The sequence below is a fragment of the Oryctolagus cuniculus genome, chromosome 10 (assembly GCF_051225735.1).
Source record: "Oryctolagus cuniculus isolate XC-2025 breed Fujian yellow rabbit chromosome 10, ASM5122573v1, whole genome shotgun sequence".
NCBI classification, from domain to species: domain Eukaryota; kingdom Metazoa; phylum Chordata; class Mammalia; order Lagomorpha; family Leporidae; genus Oryctolagus; species Oryctolagus cuniculus.
The window spans coordinates 92,731,202-92,750,388 of record NC_142876.1 but is presented as its reverse complement, the minus strand read 5'-3'; the positions used below and the strand labels follow the sequence as shown (position 1 = coordinate 92,750,388).

At 60.2% G+C, this 19,187-nt stretch overlaps 2 protein-coding genes and 1 long non-coding RNA gene across 11 annotated transcripts in view; 1 reads left to right on the top strand and 2 right to left on the bottom strand.

Annotated features, from left to right (window-relative positions):
* Positions 1 to 8,533, bottom strand: part of FAM107A (family with sequence similarity 107 member A) — a 54,995-nt gene extending 46,462 nt beyond the window's left edge. The window contains exon 1 of the mRNA XM_008260854.5: positions 8,173 to 8,533. Within this exon, the coding sequence (XP_008259076.2) occupies positions 8,173 to 8,196 (24 nt within the window). The 5' untranslated portion in view covers positions 8,197 to 8,533. The remainder of the gene's footprint in view (positions 1 to 8,172) is intronic.
* Positions 8,534 to 8,688: 155 nt separating this feature from the next.
* LOC138844086 (uncharacterized) lies at positions 8,689 to 12,576 on the top strand. The gene is made up of 3 exons (XR_011379499.2): positions 8,689 to 8,852; positions 10,008 to 10,276; positions 11,689 to 12,576. It is a non-coding gene; the product is annotated as an uncharacterized LOC138844086 (long non-coding RNA).
* Positions 12,577 to 12,722: 146 nt separating this feature from the next.
* FAM3D (FAM3 metabolism regulating signaling molecule D) overlaps positions 12,723 to 19,187 on the bottom strand; it is a 45,180-nt gene continuing 38,715 nt past the window's right edge. For all 9 annotated transcript variants that reach the window (XM_008260859.5, XM_089306017.1, XM_089306010.1 and 6 more), the window contains 3 exons: positions 17,284 to 17,368; positions 15,939 to 16,065; positions 12,723 to 14,093 (listed from right to left, as the gene is read on the bottom strand). In XM_008260859.5, the coding sequence (XP_008259081.1) occupies positions 14,004 to 14,093; positions 15,939 to 16,065; positions 17,284 to 17,368 (302 nt within the window). In that variant the 3' untranslated portion in view covers positions 12,723 to 14,003. The remainder of the gene's footprint in view (positions 14,094 to 15,938; positions 16,066 to 17,283; positions 17,369 to 19,187) is intronic.

The window sequence follows — 19,187 nt, the reverse complement described above, 5'->3', positions numbered from 1 at the left end:
AGATGGTGGTCCTTGAGCCAAAGGCACCATGCTGGCCTGTCTCTGAGCCGATGCTGGGGGAGTCGGGAAGACCCAGAGAGGAGTGCAGGTGGACGGGTAGCAGAGGCGAGGCTCTGAGTGGGGGAAGAGCGTGGCGTGGCAGGAGCAGTTGGTGAGAGGGCGGTGGAGCGAGATCCCGGAGGGTCTGTGGCTGTGGTTTCTTTGTGGCTGCTCTGCCAGAACAGAGCACCGGATCCCAAGGCAAAGCAGCTGGCTTGGCTGATTCCCCAGGAATGTGGGGCGCAGGAGCTGAGGTCAGGAGGACAGGCCTGGGGAGCTCACTCCGCTCTGCTGGGTGGGAGTCTACTGCAGCTGCCTAGGAGCAGACTGGAGAGCAGCTGGCCAAGGGGGGACGCGTCTCTGCGTGCAGAGGTGCAGGGGGTTGCGTGGCAGGCGTAGGGTTGAAGCGTCTCCCTCCCCAGCGGTACATGGAAGTGGATGGAACCTTATTTGGAGATAGGCCTCTTGTGGATGGGATCCCGTGAAGCTGAGCACACTGGGCAGGATCTGATCTCACTGGAGCCTTCATAAAGAACGAAGAGGCAGACACTGGGGCAAGTGCTTGGTGCAGCGGTTAGGATGCTGCTTGGGGTGCCCGTATCCCACGCCAGAGTGCCTCGTTTGCAGTCCGGCTCCGTTCTTGACTTCAGCTTCCTGTTAACGCGCATCCCTGGGAGGCAGCAGGTGATGGCTCAAGTGCTTGGGTCCCTGCCACCCATATGGCAGATGCAGATTGAGTTCCTGGCTCCTGGCTTCAGTCTGGCCCAGCCCTGGCCATTGCAGGCATCTGGGGAGTGAACCAGCAGCCGGGAGAGCTCGCTCTGTATCTTTCTGTGTCTGTCTCTCTGCCTTTTAAAAAGGAACGAGACTGACCTAGAGGGCGAAGGCTCTGTGATGATGGGGACAGGAACGCCAGGGATTGCGTTCAGGAGGGCACGGCCCCGTTGGCACTTGGATGTCAGCGTCTGGCTCCAGAACGCTGGGAGGACTGTTGTTCCGAGGGCTGCCCCATGACATGAAGGTGCCCGTTTTCCCAGGCAGGCTGTGTTCCCAGAGTCACTGAGAGGCTCTCCAGGAGCACCTGTCCCCAAATGAAGCCACAGCATCCCCCAGGGCTCCGGAGGGTAGAGCAACACCACGGCAGAGTCCCTCCAGGGGTGAGCACAGCGCCCTCTAGGGGAGGCCTCAGGCCCCGCCACGGGATTTCCTGGAGCAAGGATGTCAGTCACCAGGGCCAGCCCCGCTTCCCCGGGCAGCCTCCAGGGCTGGGCTCCGGCAAGCATCTTAGATTTTTCCATGACAAAAGCAAGCCCTGGCACCGGTTCCCCTGCACCCCAGGCCCTGAGATCTGATCTCCCTCTTAAACAAGCCCCTTGTTCAAGGCCCTCCAGGAGACACAGTGTTCCGAAAGCTGATCCCTCCTGGTGCAGGGAGCCGGCTGGGTTTTTGGGCTTCTGCCTGCTCTGAAGCCGAAAGCCGGCTTTTCATTCGCCCCCTCCTGCCCCACCTCCCAGCCTTTCAAGGCAGGAATTCTTCTGAACTCAAGGCAGCTCCCCAAGGGGGACCGGAGCCGCCAGCAGCCATTAGCTCTGCCCAGCAAGGCAAAGGTTCATTCTGGCCCGAGCCAAACAGCGTCAACCCCCTCTGCTTGAGAAGCGAGCCAATGAGAACACGGGCTGAGGAGCCCCCCGGGGATCTGGGTTCAGTTCCCGGCTCTGGTACTTGCCGGCTGTGTGATCGTGAGCAGCAAACTCAACCTCTCTGTCTTTCCTTGAAAAGGGGACGTGGCAACCTTTATGGCTGGGTCTGTGGTGACGATTCCATGGTAGTCCCATGACTCAAAGGCATTCTTGGTTTTATCATCAGCAGCTGCCCATTATACAGATGAGACCAATGGAGGCCCAGAATGGCGACTCCTTAGGCTTCTGAACCGCTATGCGGTGTTTTTAGTCCAGCTCAAGCGGGTAGGCAAGGCTGCGCTGTGCTGTGCAAGGTCTTGCAGAGGCCTTGGACTTGGGTACAGTGGGTGGAGCTTGGACAACTTGACCTCATCTGACCCCTTCATGGCCATGAAATGGGGAAAGTGTGCGTCCCTGGCTGCAGAGAGTGGCTAAGGACATCGTTGTCCTGAGCTCCTGACTTTGCACCTGGCGCTCTGTGGTCCTCAGGAGTGACATCCAATTCTCCCTCCCTCGCCCCGCCTCATTGCCCCCAGCTTGTGGGGAACACAGTGGCTACGCCTGCCTTGGAGCCCAGCAAAGGGAACCACACAGCCAGGGTGCTGCGTGCTCCATGTGCACGGGGAAGGCTGGATCGTGACGGGGCGGATGGACCTAGCAGGGGCCAGGGATTAAAGCCCGCTCCTTCCCTCTGCCGTCCCAGACACGAGGTGCGGCCCCATGGCCCGTGTCCACGTTGGCCCCTTCCGCCTTTTCCCCTCGGTGTGTTAGGGCATCTGCCGTGAAAGGGGCCGGGGGCACCCGGGAATGTGGGGCGCAGGAGCTGAGGTCAGGAGGACAGGCTTGGGGAGCTCACTCCGCTCTTGGGGGAATTTCTCTGTACCCCCTGTCTCTCTGAGAGAGACACTTGGTTCTTTTGGGGGAAGGGAGTGGTTGGTGGGGGTTGGGAGCTGAGGGGGTGCTCAGGCAGCCTCTGGCTGCCCCCAGAGCCCAGAGCCAGGAGCTGGGAGGCCTCCTTGACGTGCTGGGGCCTCTGCGCCCCCAGGCCTGGGCAGATGCTGCCTGTACCTGATGCATGCTTCTCCACCCTTCACTCTCTGCTTGGGTGTCTGGGGAGCCCACCCTGACTGCCCCCCATACCTCTGTCACTGCCGGGGGGCAGGTTTCTCCCCCTTCAGGGTGTGCACCCTGCAGGCAGGACCTGAGTCCTGTTTACTGCTGTGTCTCTTGTGCCTGGGACCCCCGGGCCCAAGGGGTGCCCAGTCAATGTTTGTTGAATGAATACTGAACAGGCAATGAGCGATTTTTGTGTTTGGCCAGGAAGCTGTGCAGGTGGATGTGTGTGTGTGTGTGTGTGTGGCAGGCAGGTGGAAGTGCAGTAGGGGGTGTGGGCATTAGGGGCAGAGCCTTGGGGCTATTGGACAGAGAGGAGGGGACCCAGGGGAGAAGTCCAGGGCCCTTCTCTACCCCACCCCAGCCCGAGGTTCCGCAGGGCTCCCCTCCGTGCGCTGCACCCCACCTCAGGGGAAATCAGCCTCCTCTCGCTTCCTTCCCCCACTCAGTTTCTTGAGCACCTGCTCTGTGCCAGGCGTCGGAGCCACACTGGAAAGTCAAAACTCAGACGCAGTCTCCCTGAGCCCTAGATCAATCGCAGACCTGCAGTCAGCGTGTCGCATGGGCAGCGTGGCATTGGATGGTGTTCGTCTTGCCCTGGGCGGGGCCAGGGCTTATGGGGCCCTAGGGTCTCTCAGGAGCTGTCCCCTTCTACTCTCTCTGGCCCTTTGCCAGTAGCTACTGATAATCTACAAGTTCTGCAAAACCTGGGGGCCTCGTTAGGCAGAGGCACCTCTGAGACAGGCTTGCTCTCCCACTGCCCTTGGCTAAGTCTCTCCTTGGTGGACAGCTGGGATCCACTCAGGGAAGGCTTCCTGGAAGAGAGCTCAGCTGAATTTGGGTCTTTCTTCCTTCCTCTCTCCTTGAATTTCTCCTGCCTCCCAGGCTGGGTTTGCACACTCCGGGTGGAGAGGAAGAGTGAGTCTTGCCATCGTGGACTCACAAAGCAGCAGTCCTTGCCCTGGGCAGAGGAGCGGGCACCTGGGCACAAGGCTGCCCTGCAGGGGACTGGCTGGATTTCTACCCCTACTCGCTCCACCCCTGGCTGCCTTTGTGCAGTCCCCAACCTGAACATCTGTTCAAGGCAGTCCTGGGCATTCAGTCCCTGAACCCAGCTTGAGGAAAGCCAAGGACACAGGAGGCCACGCTGGGAGGCCTCAGAGGACAGGAAAGCTGTGCACTCTCCCTGCCTCCCAGCATCGCTCGTGCTGCTCTGCCCATCCCCCCCCCGCCCCCCAGCCCCCAGCCCCAGCCTCTGTTACAGGGCTTTTTCCCAGGAAAGAAACTTCAATCCTAACTTCATCGAGGGCTTCAGTCCAGGCCATTCTGTGGGTGGGGGTGAGTGGGTGGGGACAGTTCTCAATGAGGGGCAGCAGCGAGTTTCCCAGTTCACTCTGGCCTGGGAGGACAACAGAGGGACATTCAAACCCAGAGGCTGAACAGATGGAGGCTCCGGACAGGGCCTGGAACAGATGGACCGGGACCAAGGTCTGGAAAATCCCGCTCCCGGCTCCGGCCTGTGTGCTTGTGCCTAACCCCAGCGCCCTCAGGACGCGGTCTGGCCCGCGTGGATGTGTCCTTGCTGGCACTGCGGCCGGCGGCCGGCTGTCTGGCGGTGGGGGAGGCCTGTGCACTTGCTGGGGGCTCTCGGCTCCGTTTAATGCGCTGCCCTTGCTGTGCTGAGGTTCTTAGCAATTTCTGAACACGGGGCCCCACATTTTCATTTTGCACTGGGTCCTGCGGAGGACGGAGTGGTGAGGTCAGCAGCTTGAACCCCGTCTCCAGAAGGCCCAGGAATCATGGAATCCGACGCTCTTGGTTCCCAGAGTGGGAAACTGAAGCCTAGAGGGGAGGGACAGGTCCAGGGCCCTCAGACCCTTTGTCGCCCTGGCCTCGTGCCACAGACGTCACAGTAGGCACTGGCATAGGGTCTGGCATGGTGGCTAAGCCGGCAGTGGGGACACGGCCTCCCATCTCGGAGTGCCTGCGTTTGAATTCCAGCTCTGCTTCTGATCCAGCTTCCTGCTGTGGTGCACCCTGGGAGGCAGCAGGTGTTAGCCTCAGTACCTGGGTCCCTGCCACCCAGATACTGAGATCCTGATGGAAATTTCCAGCTCCTGGCTTCAGCCTAGCCCAGTCCAGGGTGTGTGGGCATTTGGGGAGTGAACCAGCAGATGGAAGATCTTTTCTTCTCTCTGTGTGTGTCTCTGCAGTTCAAATACATAGGGAAATGAAAACTTCCCAAGAGGCAGGTACTGCTGTTATCCCCATTGGAAAGATGAGGAGACTGAGGCCTGGATATCACCCACTGAGTTGGTGCCAGAGCCTCTACTTTACCCCAGACCCCTCTCCCCCACCCAGGTACTTCTCAAATGTCTTGGACCCTAAAGCTTGAGCCTCGGTCTCATCTTCTGGGGTGGCAGGTGGTGGGGAGCACCTGAGATAAGGATGCGGTGGGCCTGGCCCGCCTGTGTGGGTGCCGCCTGGCCGGGCAGATCCCCCTGCTGCTATGGAGTGGGGACTCGACCAGGAGTCTGCGCATGGGGCCTAGGTGAGGGGCAACAGAGAGGCAGCAGACGGAGCCCCAGCTGGGTGTCAGGTGTGGCCAAAGCCTCAGCAGCTGCACTGAGGCCCAGACAAGCGAAGCCCGGAGCAGGCAGGAAGGGCAGCAGTGCTGAGCGGGTGCTGCTCACCCATGAGATGGGTCCAGCAGCCTGTCCCTCGCCGGCTGGGGGCGCTGGAGGGAAGGCAGGCCAAGGTGGAGCCACTGCGCCGTGACTGATCTCTCCCCCCTCCCCCTCTGCTTCTCTTTCATCACCCCCCCACCCCCAGTCCCCTGTGATCTCCTAGTGGGAACTCAGTGCACACGTGGTTGGAGACCTACAAGAGTGGGCGTGTGTATGTGGGGCCCTGGGCCCAGAGGGCAGTGGGTGTGGGAGAGTGGTCGTGAGCGCAGGGGCATTCTCTGCAGGCCACTGGACGAGCCATGCAGGTGGAGAAGTGGACTGATCCCACGTACCCAGGCTGGGTGAGGGGCTGCAGGCACAAGAGGGGCTCGGCTCTGCTGGGGGCCGGGGCCACTCTCTGTTCCCTCCCCTGGGCTCCTGCTGGAGGCCAGGACTCCCCACGGCACTGTGGAGTGGGGTGCAGACAGGAGATGCTGTGGGGGTCCTGGGGTTCTTGGTGAGGCGATCCTACGCTGCTAAGCTGGGCAGCCCGGAGCCGGAACCTTCCCTGTGTCCGGCTGGGCCCATCCATCATGAGTGGGGATAACTGGGCAGCCAGCAGGGCCCAGCCAGGTGCGTGCGTCTGGGGGCTCCATCAGAAGCAAACCTCCCTTCAGGCTGCTCAGCAAATGCAGCCGTTTTACCCATGTCCCCCTCACCCCCCCGCCCCCCACGCTCTGTGTGTTTCAGTGGCCACAAATGCACAGCGATGAGTGTCTCGGTAAACCTGGCCGGGGTTGGCAGCCGGCACCCTTTGGGGATGTGAAGAACGGGGTGGCGTGAGCCTCGGGAGATGTTGCAGAGAATGTACGTGACCCAGCCTTCGGAGGCTGACCCCGAGGGCTTGGAGACGGGGCCACCCCCGGCCCTGTGGCTGCTGCCCCTGAAGCCCCTACAGCAGCCATTGGCACCCACTGCCCCGAGCACCTGCTGTGAGCCAGGCACCTTGCTCGTCCTGCTGTGGGAGGCTCCGGGAGGCTAGGTGAGCTGCTGCAGGGGGTCCTGCGTGGCTTGGACCCTTGCTCACCTCAGGCTCCCAGCCGGTGCCCAGAGAACAGGGTCCTGTGGGTGGGTGGGGTGGAGGCGAGTGTAGATGCAGTGGACAGTTACGGACCAGGAGGGAGGGGATGAGCTGGGCACCTGGAAGTTTGGGGTCGGGGAGACTGGGGTCAAAAATCCTGCCCTCTGCGTACGTGGGCTCCGTGACCCTGGCTGAGAAATCGTTCTCAGGGTGGGAATTTGGAACGGGGTGAAGCTACCACTTGGGACATAGGCCGCCCTGTCTGTCTTCTTAGTCTCTCTGCTCCTCAAATAAATAAATAAATAAATAATAAAATTCACTTCTTTCCTCTGAGCCTGAGTTCCCTCATCCTTTTTAAAAATTATTTATTTATTTGAGAGAGAGAGAGACTGAGAAAGAAAGGGGGGGGGGAGAGTGTGTGATTAATTGAGAGTTCTCCCATCTGCTGGTGAAGTCCCCAAATACCTACAATAGCTGGGACTGGGCCAGGCAGAAGCCAGGAGCCTGGAGCTCCATCCAGGTCTCCCACCTGTGACCTACCAGGGTGCGCATGAGCAGGAAGCTGCAATGGAGTGGAGCTGGGACTCGAACCCAGGCACTCTGATGTGGGATGCAGCTGTCCCGGGTGGTGATGTCATCACCACACTGACCACCCATCCCTGTGTCACCACATCCTTACTGCAGTAGGTCATCTCGGGTGTGTGAGGGTCGGAGCCCCCTGTCCAGGAGGGCCCGCTGTGTGTCAGGCAGTGGGCTCAGCACTTCACAGGCACCTGCCAGCTCATTGTACAGACAGGGGCCCAGGGGCCAGAGCAGGTGCAGGTCCTGCCATGGTGGGTGTGTGGGGCTGGGCCCTGGCAGCCTGACCACCGGGCTGACCTGCAGGCCTGGGACCCTGTGGGCCGTGAGAGGGTGAATAAACACAGAGCCTCTCCCCAAGAGCCTTGGGTGCAAAGGTGTGGGGGAGGACCTGGAGGAGGACTGATGAACTCCCACTGTGCTACACCCCGTAAATCAGCCGCACGGGCCACAAGGACAGCCCCCCCCCCCCCCCATCAGAGAGCCTGTGAATCACAGCACCAGTAGCAGCCTGACGATCACAGAACGCATGCGTGCCCAGAGCTGCCACGCCCAGTGCTGTCCTACACCCTCTGGTACTTGGAGTCACATAATGTTCGCGAGGAGCCTCCGGGGGCAGTGGCTGTGCACCGTGTGTATTTTACAGATGAGGAACTGAGGGACAAAAACTGAAGTCACCTGCCCATCCCCCACGGCCGACAGCAGCCGGTTGGCCGGCTTTATCATCGTCATGAATATTTTTTAATCTTTTTCCCTGCATCACCTGTGCTGGCCACTGCCCCTGGGCCATGGGGAGAGGGTGGCCAGGGATCTGTGTTCAGGGACATGGGATCTCTGGCTACCCCTAGGATGCCGGCTTTGCCCTGAGCCCCAACCAGCTTTCCAGATGCAAATCCTGGCTGGGAGCTGAGAGGCAGAGCTGGCTCCAAGGTGGGTGGGGGTCCCGTGTCTCTCCCTCCGCCCCCATCCCCCCTGCCATGTCCAGGTCCCTGGTAGGAGGGGAGGGGGCTCTTACCTTCTTCCCCTGGACCGCTCCCATGGCACGAAGCAGGCACCAGGCTTGGGTGGGCCGCAGGGGCCTGACTGGGGTCCTCCCTGCTGGCGCTGATCTCAGGAGCCAGGGCCCGAGGGGCCCCGGGGGCCAGGGGCCCCCTTCCTCTTGAGCTTCATTCTCCCAGGCACAAGGACGGCTTTCACAGCGGCTCCTAAGCCTGCAGTGCCTCAGACAGGCTTAGGGAGATTGATCCTGACAGAGGGGCCAGTGTCCCCAGGCTGCCCCCATGCCCTCCACGTCCCCTTCGCAGCTCCTTCCCTCCCAGACCCCTGCGTCTCTCAGGAAGGGAAACTGAGGCCCCGAGAGCCCCGGGCGAGCAGCTGGCAGTGCTCTCGCTGTGGGTGGAGGGTGACCTCTGGCTGGCCCAGCGGGCAGGACTTGGCCTGCTTGCCTGGCTGGACAGGGCTCAGCAGACAGGGCCAGACGGTGGAGGCTGCCGGGGGCGGCCAGGGTGCAGGGCTCGGGGCGGGCTTGTGTGGCGCCATCCACCTCGGGCTGGGCAGCGTCGCTCATTACAGATCCTGGAGTCTGGGCTGACTCGTTCATTCAGCGGGAGGCGGGAGGTGGGTGGCATGTCCCGCCTGCTCCGGCCAGGACGATGCCTGGAGCCCAGATTCCAGGCTCCGAACCACAGCACACAGGTGCGCCCTCCCTTCCCTTGCCACCCCCCTCCTTCGCCTTGCCACACCCGTGTGGGGCAGAGATGAAGCTGCCGTCACTGGGGCTTGCATGCTAGCTCTGTCCCCCACAGCTGTGTGCCCTGGGGACGGGATGGGATCTCCCTGAGCCTCCGTCTCTTGTTCCGAGTGGGGTAGGTCAGAGAGCCAGTCCTGCTGCCAGCGGCGGAAAGGGGGGTGGGGAGGGCGTGTGTGTGCTGCTGCGGCCGGTGGTTTGGTGTGTCCTGAACCAGATCATGTTGCTGCCCGTTTTACAATGTCACGCTTAACCAGAGGGGATGGCATCGACCCTGCCCCTCGGGGTGAGGGGTGCATCCAGGCAGTCACAGAGTGCTGTGTCTGCAGGGCTGTGAGCCTCCACCGAGTCAGGCGCCATGCTATTCCACGTCACCCTGGGGAGTCCTGGACGACCAGTTTGATCCACACAGACACTGTCCCCAGAGGTGCATGGTCAGCCTCCCTCTTCTAACAATAGGTACCCACAGTACAGCCATAGACGGTGTATGGACTGGCAGTGGGTGGGGGAGGGTCAAGGATCCAGCTGTGCTGATGGGCCACATGGTCTGGTCTGACAGGGCTTGCTGGCCTGGGCTAGAACCTCATTGCCACTCCCCGCTCTCCCCGAAACTCATTCCCTGCTACCCCAGGGCCTTTGCACCTGCTATTCTCTGCCTGAATGTTTCCTTCTGCTCCCTACTCCTCATTTCTGATCTTTGCCTGAAGTTTTCCTCCTTTTTGCCTTCAGGCTCAACTATCACCTCCTCTAGGCGGCTTCTCTGACCTCGTGTGGAAAGAGCCCCATAAGCTGTTTTTATTATCACTAATATTATTGGTGCCTGTTCAGCAGCTGAACTGGTACTATTTCTGTGTTCACCATCTGAGTCCCCTGCCTGGGTGGCAGCCCCGAGAAGGCTGGGCCTCAGCAGTCTCGTTCCTCCCTTGATCCCCTGAGTGTAGAACAGCATTCGGCCCGTGTTAGTTGTTAAACTGGTAGCAGCAGAGGAATGAGCATTAGCGGAGTGAATGACGTCGCGGCCGACTGCAGGGCGCTCAGCACAGCCCTGGCTCACCGCACGACAGCTGCTAACCCCGAGGGCGTCGTTACTGCGTTCTCTGCAGGACCCATGACCGTGACCGCTTCATCCAGGAGCATGCGTGGCGTCTTCCTCATCCCGGGCCCACCCCCACTTCTCCCTTCCCGCGGCAAGGAGAGAGTGAACCTGCTGCACCCCAAGGCTCCCTTAGCAGCCAGCGGGGGTCGGCCCCTGCCATGGTGCTCGGCGGGGCGGGAGCAGAGCCAGGGATTTCACACACTGAGTGACATCCCCTCTGCTCCGAGTCCTGCCGAGGGAGGACCCACGAGCCCGGGAAGCCCAGCGCCAGGCTGCGTAAGTGTCCACAAGGCCACTTTCAGAGCACACGGCCAGGGTGGCGGGGGTCCCCAGGGCCCAGTGTCAGATGATTTACAGAATGACAGGCCCGGGTGCAGGCCAAGTGCTGGGTGCCCTGCATCCCTCTTTGCCCTATCTCACCCTGCAGTGCGGGTCCAGCTCTTAGCAGTCAGGTGCTACCTTCAGGCCCCTGGTGGTCCCGGGGGTCCACCCACTGCCCACCGGGCAGCACCGGAGCCCTTGGCTTCCTTGCGGTCCGCCCCCTGCCCTTGCCTGTCTGGGGCGGGCACGGGGAACTTGGCTGCCGTCCCTCTCTGTGCTGGGCTGCCACCTGCTGGCCAGAACCGGGATTACAGCACTGGAAAGCCAGGCTGCGGGAGCAGAACCCTGCCCCTCCCGTGGGCTCCTGGCTGCTGTCGTGGCGTCCGAGGCACACTGGCAGGGAGCGGGGAGAGTTAAGCGCAAACCCCAAATTCAGAGGCCCGGATGAGCTTGCAGAGGTTCAGCGAGAAAACTGGTTCCGCATCTTTGTCATTTTGCTTCCTGAAAACCCCTGGGATGGGCCCCCTTTTTACCGTGTCCCCGGGGCCCCCACCCTCTCCGTGGAGGACCAAGAAGTCCCCTCGATGGCCTCGTGCCTCTACCACCTCCACACGGTGGACGTAGCCCCACCCCCCAAAGTGCAGATCAGATCGTGTCACTGCCCAGCTTAAATCCTTCCGTGTGGCCCGGTGTCCTTCTGCACTGAGTGGCAAGGCCCCCAGGGCCGCCCCTGCCCCTCTGCCCTGTTGCCCACCTTGGACCCCTCTCAGGTCTCTGTAGCTTCCAGGTCTGTTCATGCTGTCCCCCCCCCCCCCCCATGCCTGGCCAACTCCCATGCCGTCCCAGGGCTTCAGTGTGGATGCTGCCTGCTCCCGAGCCCCCAGGCCAGGGCAGGGCGCCTGCAGGCTTCCCCAGGGTGGCCCTCAGCAAGCCCCGCTGCCTGTGGATGCGCTGCACTCACTCGCTGCAGTCGGGAGCGTGCCTGGCTTCCTGTGCACTGCACCGGCCAGCCCCCGACGCGCAGCGGGCGAGGAAGCACTGGTGTGTGTGGACGCTCGCTCCATCAGTCTACAGACCCCACCCTCAGGGGTCCCTACAGGGCCACAGCGCCCGGAGGATCACGTTGAGAGTCTGCAGGTCTTCAGCACCCCTGGGCCCAGCTCCAGCCAGCACCCTCCTCAATGGCTTATTTCCCAAAGGGGTGCAGCTGAGGGTCCTCGCGCAGGGGGGTGGGGGGCAGCAGGAGGCTGGGGGCTGTAGGTTCCACCTCCTTCCCCAGCGAGGAGCCGCACCTGCGCCCTGCCAGACTCCAGTGCTAGCAACGCGTGCAGTTCCTGCCCCTGCCCCTGGAGCTTTTCCTCTTGCAGAACTCGCTGCTTTCCTGACAAGAGCTGTGGACCAGGAGGCCGCGTCTCTCGGGCCAGCCCTGCCTCCCGCGTGGATCTTACTGGCCCTCTTCCCATGGAGGCCCAGATGCCAACTTTGGACGAGGAGTTGCGGGCAGGCGATTTGGTAAGGACTGGGCCCTAGGGGCCACTGGTGCTGGGTGGAGGAGCAGGGTGGGGAAGGGGCATGCAGGCAGGGGCTCAGCTGGGCCCCTTGGTGTAACCACACCTGGTGCTTGTGCAGCCCCGGGACAATGAGCTGGGCTGTAAATGCAGTTTTTGAAAAATGTTAATTTTCTTAGAAAGGCAGAGAGAGGGAGACAAATCTTCCACAGCTTGGTTTACTTCGCGAAGGCGCACAACCCCATCTGGGTCTGCCATGTGGGCAGCAGGGCCCCAACTACTTGACCATCACCTGCTCCCTCCCGGGGCGCGCAGCAGCAGGAAGCTGGAGTTGGGAGTGGAGCCCGGACTCCAGCCACGCATGCCAGTGTGGGATGAGGGCGTTCCGAGGAGCATGCTCACCACGGCGTGGCCTTCACGTTCTCACACAGGTCATTAGCTAAGGACTGCCCTGGAGTGACACGACCTCCAGGTCTCCTGCTTTTGCACTTGGGGCAAAGGTTCAGACGGGTGGTCAGAAGTCAGAGCTGGGCAGCCTGCTCTGCGGGGCAGCGTTTCCTGGCTCTCCGAGCCAGTTGGTGCATGCTCAGTCTTCCTTAAAATGTTCAGTGCTGCCTGTGGGTAAGCCCCGTGTCTTCACTGGGGCTGGCGGGGTGGTGCCACCGGCATCCCTTGTGAGCTCTGGTGCAAGTCCCACTTTTGACCCAGCTCCCTGCTCATGTTCCTGGGAAAGCAGCAGAACATGGCCCAAGTGTTGGGGCCCCTGACACCCATGTAAGAGACCCAGCTGGAGGTCCTGGTTTGGGCCTGGTACAGTCTCAGCTGTTGGAGTCGTCTAGGGAGTGAGGCAGTGGATGGAAGATCTCTGTCACTCTCTCCATCAAGTCAATTAATCAGTCTTCAAAAAGAGCAGTCTTTATTGGTTCTTTCTAAACTTTAGGTGGTGTTCCTGCCTGCAGTAGAGAACAACTTCTGAGCGTACAGAGGTGTCTGTGGGAATAATGGAACATTTCGGCCAGCGTCATTCCCAGAGTGGGGTCCTGGCCATGTTTGCCCCAGCAGTGTATCAGTGTGGGTGCCTGGGTCAGTGCTGACTGTGTTGTCTGCAAACCCCCCTTTAGTCTGAGGGTGATCCTGTGTGCAGGGATGGGTGGGGTGGCTGCCTTCCTCTCACCGCCTGTGTCCCAGCCCACTGTGCCCCTGGCTGAGGGGTCCCACGCTCTGACCTCCTCTCGACCCCAGCCTCTTGGCACGTTTGGAGCTCTCCCTGTCTCCCTGATCTTGGGGAATTGGGAGCCTCCTGGCGCTGGTGGGCATTTGCACTCTGCTGGCTGCAGGAAGCCGGGCCCTGTGCTCCCTCCGCGAGGCCTCCCCGGGGGCAGCTGGGCCCCACTGGAGGTGCTTGGAACTTGTCATCACCAGCAGGCCTCCACAGGTGGCTGACGGGAGTTGGTGAGTGAATACCCCAGCTTCCTGGTCCCTGAGAGGAGGCTGGCACGGGCTCCTAGTGGTTCCTGCTGGAACTTCGCCCCAGCACCCACCGGGGCGGGGGGCAGGGTGACGATGCACCCTTCATTGCTCTCCCTGCCTCACTACTCCCTTCCCCTGCTGGTGATGCCTGGAGTCACCTCCCAATGAAGCACCTGCCCCAGGCTGTGGGTGGAAGCAGCCCTTGTCCCGCTACTCCATCCTGTGATGACCCTGCCTGGGGCCTGGCCACCCTGGGAAGGAAGGGTTCTTTGACACCTTCACGAAACCCCCCGTGCTGCCAAGAGTGGGCCCTGACCTGAGTCTAGGCCACTTCCACCCCAGGGAGGCACCTCTGGAGTGCGGGGAAGGCGCATTCCGAATCAGTAACAACACCTTTAATTCTGCTCAGGTGTGGGCGGTCAGTCCTTCTCCAGGGTGGGCCGGCAGCAGGCCCTGGAGGCAGCACGCCGGTGCGCACCCTCACATGGCGGCTGCCAGAAGCCGAAGCCCTGCCGTTCCCAGGTAGGAGTTCTCAGGGTGCTGGGTGGGTTTGGTTTCCGACGAAGGGCAGTGAGGCACGTTGTGTGCGGCCCCTCGGCGCTCCCCGTACCTGTGCTGCCGCCGCCTCGGCCCTGCTGGGCCTCTGCCCCCCGAGTCTGGCAGGAGCTTCCCAGAGCCCTGGGCCTGGACGAGCCGCAGCCGTCCTAGAACACCTTCTTGGGCACACAGCCTTCCAGCTCCAGCAGCTCCGGCCAGCCCTCGTATTTGTTTGTGTCTGGGTTGTTCTTCAGGTACTGGAGAGTGAAGATAGAGTTACCGTTAACAGGGAAGCTGTGTAGGAACCCTATGTGCATTTGCCACTTGTGGCACAGCGGGTTAAGCCACCTGCCTCCCTTATGAGCACTGGTTCAAGTCCCAGCCGCTCCGCTTCCAATCCAGCTTGCTGCTCATGTGCCTGGGGAGGCATTGGAGCATGGCTGAAGTCCTTGGGCCCCTGCACCCATGTGGAAGACCTGGAGGATGTTCTGGGCTTCAGCTAGGGCCAGCCTTGGCCGTTAAAGCCATTTGGGGAGTGAACTGGAAGATGGAAGACTTCCCTGTCTCTCTGTAACCCTGCTTTTCATAGAGCAAGACTCAAGGATTCTTTTTATTGAATCTGTTATGATTGTTACTAGGGGTGTCTAGAGCAGCTGATACAGAATTGAGGGGAGGGGCTAAGGCTCTCTAAGCTCTGCCCCCCTGGCATGATAGAAGCAAAAAGACTCAGTTACCGCCTATTTGAAAGGCAGAGTTACAGAGACGGAGAAGCACAGAGAAACAGAAGTCCTCCCTGTGCTGGTTCACTCCCCAGACGGCTCCAATGGCCAGGGCTGGGGCAGGCTGAAGCCAGGAGCTTCTTTCAGGTCTGCCATGGGAGCAGCAGGGGCCCAAGCACTCAGGTCATCATCTGATGCCTCCCAGGTGCAGTAGCAGGGGGCTGGGCTGGAAGCAGAGGTGAGATGCAGGCCTAGGCCCCCTGATACAGCGTGAGGATTTTCCAAGGGGTGGCTTCGCCTGCCTTGCTGCATTGCTACTCTCAAAACCCTGACCCTGTGCGAGATAAGGCAGACACCAAATTCCACGTGGGGTGGGGCCCCCCGTGAGGAAATGTCCAGAACAGGCCCATCCCCAGAGACAGGAAGTAGGGGAGGGGGACTGGGGCGGTCTTCCACTGCTTTCCCACTCGCATTAACAGAGAGCTGAATCACAAGTGGAGCAGCCAGGACTTGAACGGGCACCCATAGGGAATGCCGGCACTTTACCGGTTATGCCACAGTGCTGGCCTGTGGATGTTATAAATTAGCCACATAGCCCTGAGCAGCAAAAAATGTCCAGTGCATTCTCCTGCACACACTTAGAAAAACACCAATGTCTCTGGCCAAGCCCACTGTGGCCCTTCCCTGCCCCCACAGCCCCTTTCCCACCAGCTGCTGGCCTCCTGCCTCCTATGGCACTCTCCAGGCCCAGCCCGGGAAGCCCCCAGGCAAGCGCTGTGGCAGCAGGCACCTCCTCACTGAGACCTAGGCCAGCAGGCGTGAGCCTCACCAAGGACCCAGCTTTGCTGCTGTGAGACAGACAGCTGCACCTGCTTTGTTCCAAGTGCTAAGGAAGATCCCACAGCTGGCTGCACGCATTTCTCTCACTGTGACCCCGGGCGCAGCCTCCAGGGCTCCCCAGTGCCATCAGGTCAGTCTGTGCCAGCAGCATTGACCTGTAGCTTTTGGGATCTGGCCAGAGCTGGATGCTGTCACCACAGGGGCTGGGAAAAGCCTTGTAGTTCTCCCAGGCAGATGGGGAGAAGGCCCAACCCTTCCTCTGCCCTCTGGCGGCTCCCGGGAGCACCCCTCACACTCCACACTCGCTGGCTCAGGGCGCACCTAGGCCATGACTGTTGAGCCCTGTGTGAGGATGCGCCTGCTGGCCTCCACGTGCCAGGGGCTCTCGCTGGGCCAAGTTGGCTCTCCCACAGGGCCAAAGCAGCTTCTCCCTGGGTGTTGGCCAATAGGGCCAGCCTGACCTTGGGGTGAGTGACAACCTGCTAGCCCCACGTGGAGACCTCTCCCTCACACCGTCACGCAGCACCCGCGACCAGGACCTACCTCCTCAAAGGGGCTTTTGCTCTTGAGTTCTCGGGCCCCCAGGAACACCCAGCTGTCGCGGAAGCCCAGCTCCTTGGCGTAGGAGCTGCCGAGGTCGGAGAGGAGCTTCCTGATGTCGTCATTCATCCTGCAGAGGGCCAGAGAGGACAGCTGACACAGGGGATGGGCGGAGGGGCACCTGGTGGCGGGAAGGGTGCACTGTGGGGCTCTCGGACCCGCCCCGCCCTCTGCCCCTTACTCAGCGGGACAGGAGAAGGGGCCATGACTGCCGCAGGGGTGGGGAACTTCCGGCCCGTGGGCCAGACAAGGCATGCAGATCGGGCCCTTCATTCGCAGGCTTTTTAGTAGACAATTTTGTATGGCCCAGGAATGATGTTAGAGAAATCCACACGGCCCTTGGCAGAAAAAGGATTGCCCCCCCCGATGGGAGTGCCAGAATTAAGTAACTGAAAAATCATCCCCTTTCCCCGAGACTAAACGTTTTAGCAGAATCGTGCATCTCATAACCGCAGAGATTCCGAGCAGCGCGGGCAACATGAGGTGGTTTCCTTATTGACCTATGTTCCAGGTGCACTTAGCAGAATAAGGGCGCTGTGGGCTGTAGTAACGTTAGGGGATACAAGGCGATGGGAGCCCACGGTGTCATCCCTTGTCCTTTTCTTTTTAAACAATTAGTTACAAGGGGGAGAGAAATATCAGAGAGAGATGGCCCCTCTGCTGGTCCACTCTCCCACTGGCCACGCTTGGGCCAGGTCAACGCTGGGTGTCCCACAGGGGTGGCAGGGACTCGCCTCCCACACTGTGCGTCAGCAGGAGGAACCTGCACTTGAACCAGGGCACCTGATGTAAAACTTGGGTGTCCCAAGTGCTGTCCTGACAGCTGTGCCGAATGCCAGCCCCTTTTACACATTGTCCACGCCATCATCTTGGATGTAGGACACTGATCTTTAAGTCCATGTAATAACAATGGGGGGGGTCTTCAAAAAGGTCACAGAAAATGCTTACTGTGGGGAACAAGAAAACTATGCAGGGATTTCTAATGGTTCTACACCACAGTAGTATTATCTTGGAATTTCACTTTCCAAGAACTTTCGGGAATGCCCTCCCCTGTCACCAAACATCACCATTTCTGTGACCAGTCGGTAATGACTGGACAGGGAGGGTTTCCGCTTGGTCACAGGTCAAGGAGCCTGTGGGAAACCTCCAGGGACATCTCTCTCTGCGTTTCCCCAGTGACCTCCTGAGAGGAGCTGCCTGAAGCTGGCGCGGGCATGCAAGGCACAGAAGGATCCGATGTGCGTCACCACGTGGTGCTGTGGCCCAGCAGGCAGAGTTTCCCACTTACTTGGTCCCTGGGTCATCGTAGGAGGCCACCAGCACCAACGTGCCCATTGGAACTTCTTTAAGGAATTGCAACACACTCTTGGGGTCTGAGGGAGGAAGGAATACGAGGCGCTGATTACGTAGGGAAGTGACCACTGTCATTCTCACTTCTGCTGCCTTGGGGCAGGCTCCCCCTGAGCTGGGATGCCCCCCAGGAGGCCTCTGTTCCAGGGAAGGGTAGAGGGAGCAGAGGGAGGGGGATCGGGGGTTAGCTTTGGTCGCTGGAACTTCAAAGTTCCCCAGCTGACCGTCACGAGCAGTGGGTGGCAACCACCGGTCAGGCAGCCCCTGTGGGTCTAGCCTCGAGGTTCCTGAGCACCATCGGCTCCAGGAGCTCTGGGCTCTGTGCACACCTCACCCCCTCCGCACTGGCTCACACCCTGATGACCTCTGCTGATTTCAGTGGTACTCCACACAGCCTCAGACAGCTTTGATCTGACAGAGAACGCGGGTCTCCTACCTTGCTCCTGCTACGCCGAGGGGCAGGGCTCTGCTTATGTCTTTAACCCTTCCCTAAACTTGCGAACCTTTCTATTGCACAGAGAGCAGGCACGAGCTTGCTGGAAGGATGCTCATTTGTTTCCTTTGGATTTATTTTTACATTCCCTGTCCCAGCAGAATAAGCAAGAATGGCATGTACTTAAGACAGTGATGTCCCTTTAAAATCTATTTTCATAAAAAATGAGCTGATTAATAGGAAAATGTGAATACTGCAGATTTTACTCCCGTATTCTCTCTGCAAGTTGCAGAATAAGTGCAATGTGAGAAGAGGGCTCTGGAATGCTGAGGCTTAGGAAGGAGTCCCCTAGTGGTTAAAGCGGGGACTGCACCTGTCAAATGAGGGTGAGTAATAGCCCTGCTGAGAGCAAGTACACGCTGATGGAGCTACAACCTATGAGCGCGATCAGCTACATAACCTGTGGGGTCCAGTGCCAGAGGAGAATGCAGGGCCGATTACTGGAACATGCAGGCCAAGACTGGGATAGCGGGGTTGTACACGAAGCACGAGGTTTTCCTAAGCATCACCCTGTTTGCTTTGTTCACAGGCTGCACTTCCACAAAGCCGGCCACCCTCGGGTAGAATCGACTCCCCCATGCCAGCCCGCAGAAGGCCCTGTTGGTCATCCCAGTGCCTGTTCTAATGAAAGGATCCTGGAACTTCAAAGATAAAAATTTGCTTGTGGCATGAGCAGGTGCTGGGATCTAGCGCCTGTTTGCGATGGACATGGCTGTCGGAGAAGGTGAGGGGGCCCTGGGTTCCCATTGCCTCACTTTAAAACTCTTTCTTTTGTCTCTTGGGGGAAAAGGCTACGTGCTCTCAAAATGCCTCTATTCCTGTACCCCGTCAGCCCACGTTGTACTTAAGTCCGCAGTAACGAGGTAAAAGGTTAGCTTCATCTGCTTAATTTTTTTGCCTGTTTATTTCTGACCTCCTTGCTTCTGAGTCACTGGGCTGGACTGAGGGAGCAGGGGAGGGAGGACACCAAGGTCACCTCCCTGGATCCCCTCTGCCACCCAAGCCAGGCAGCCCCTCCCCACTTATTTCACCCACTCTTACAGCGTGGGTGCTATGGAACACATGCGGAAACTGAGGGTCAGGGGTGCCACCTGCCTCTGGTCATGCGGCCCGAAGTCTCCGACCCAGAGGCTGTGCCATCCTCAGGACCCTGCAGGGTGCTGGCCAGAGAACAAGCGGAGGCCTCTCTTCTTGCTCTCGCCCCCAGCTCTGTCGGGAAGCAGCAGGGGCCTTGCATGCCTACATGCAGACAGGGATGGTGCAGACAGCACGTCCAAGCTCTGCCCACCTCTCAGTCCTAGAAGCAAGTCTGCCAGCTTGGTTGAGGCCTGTGTGGGCCTCGATGCTGA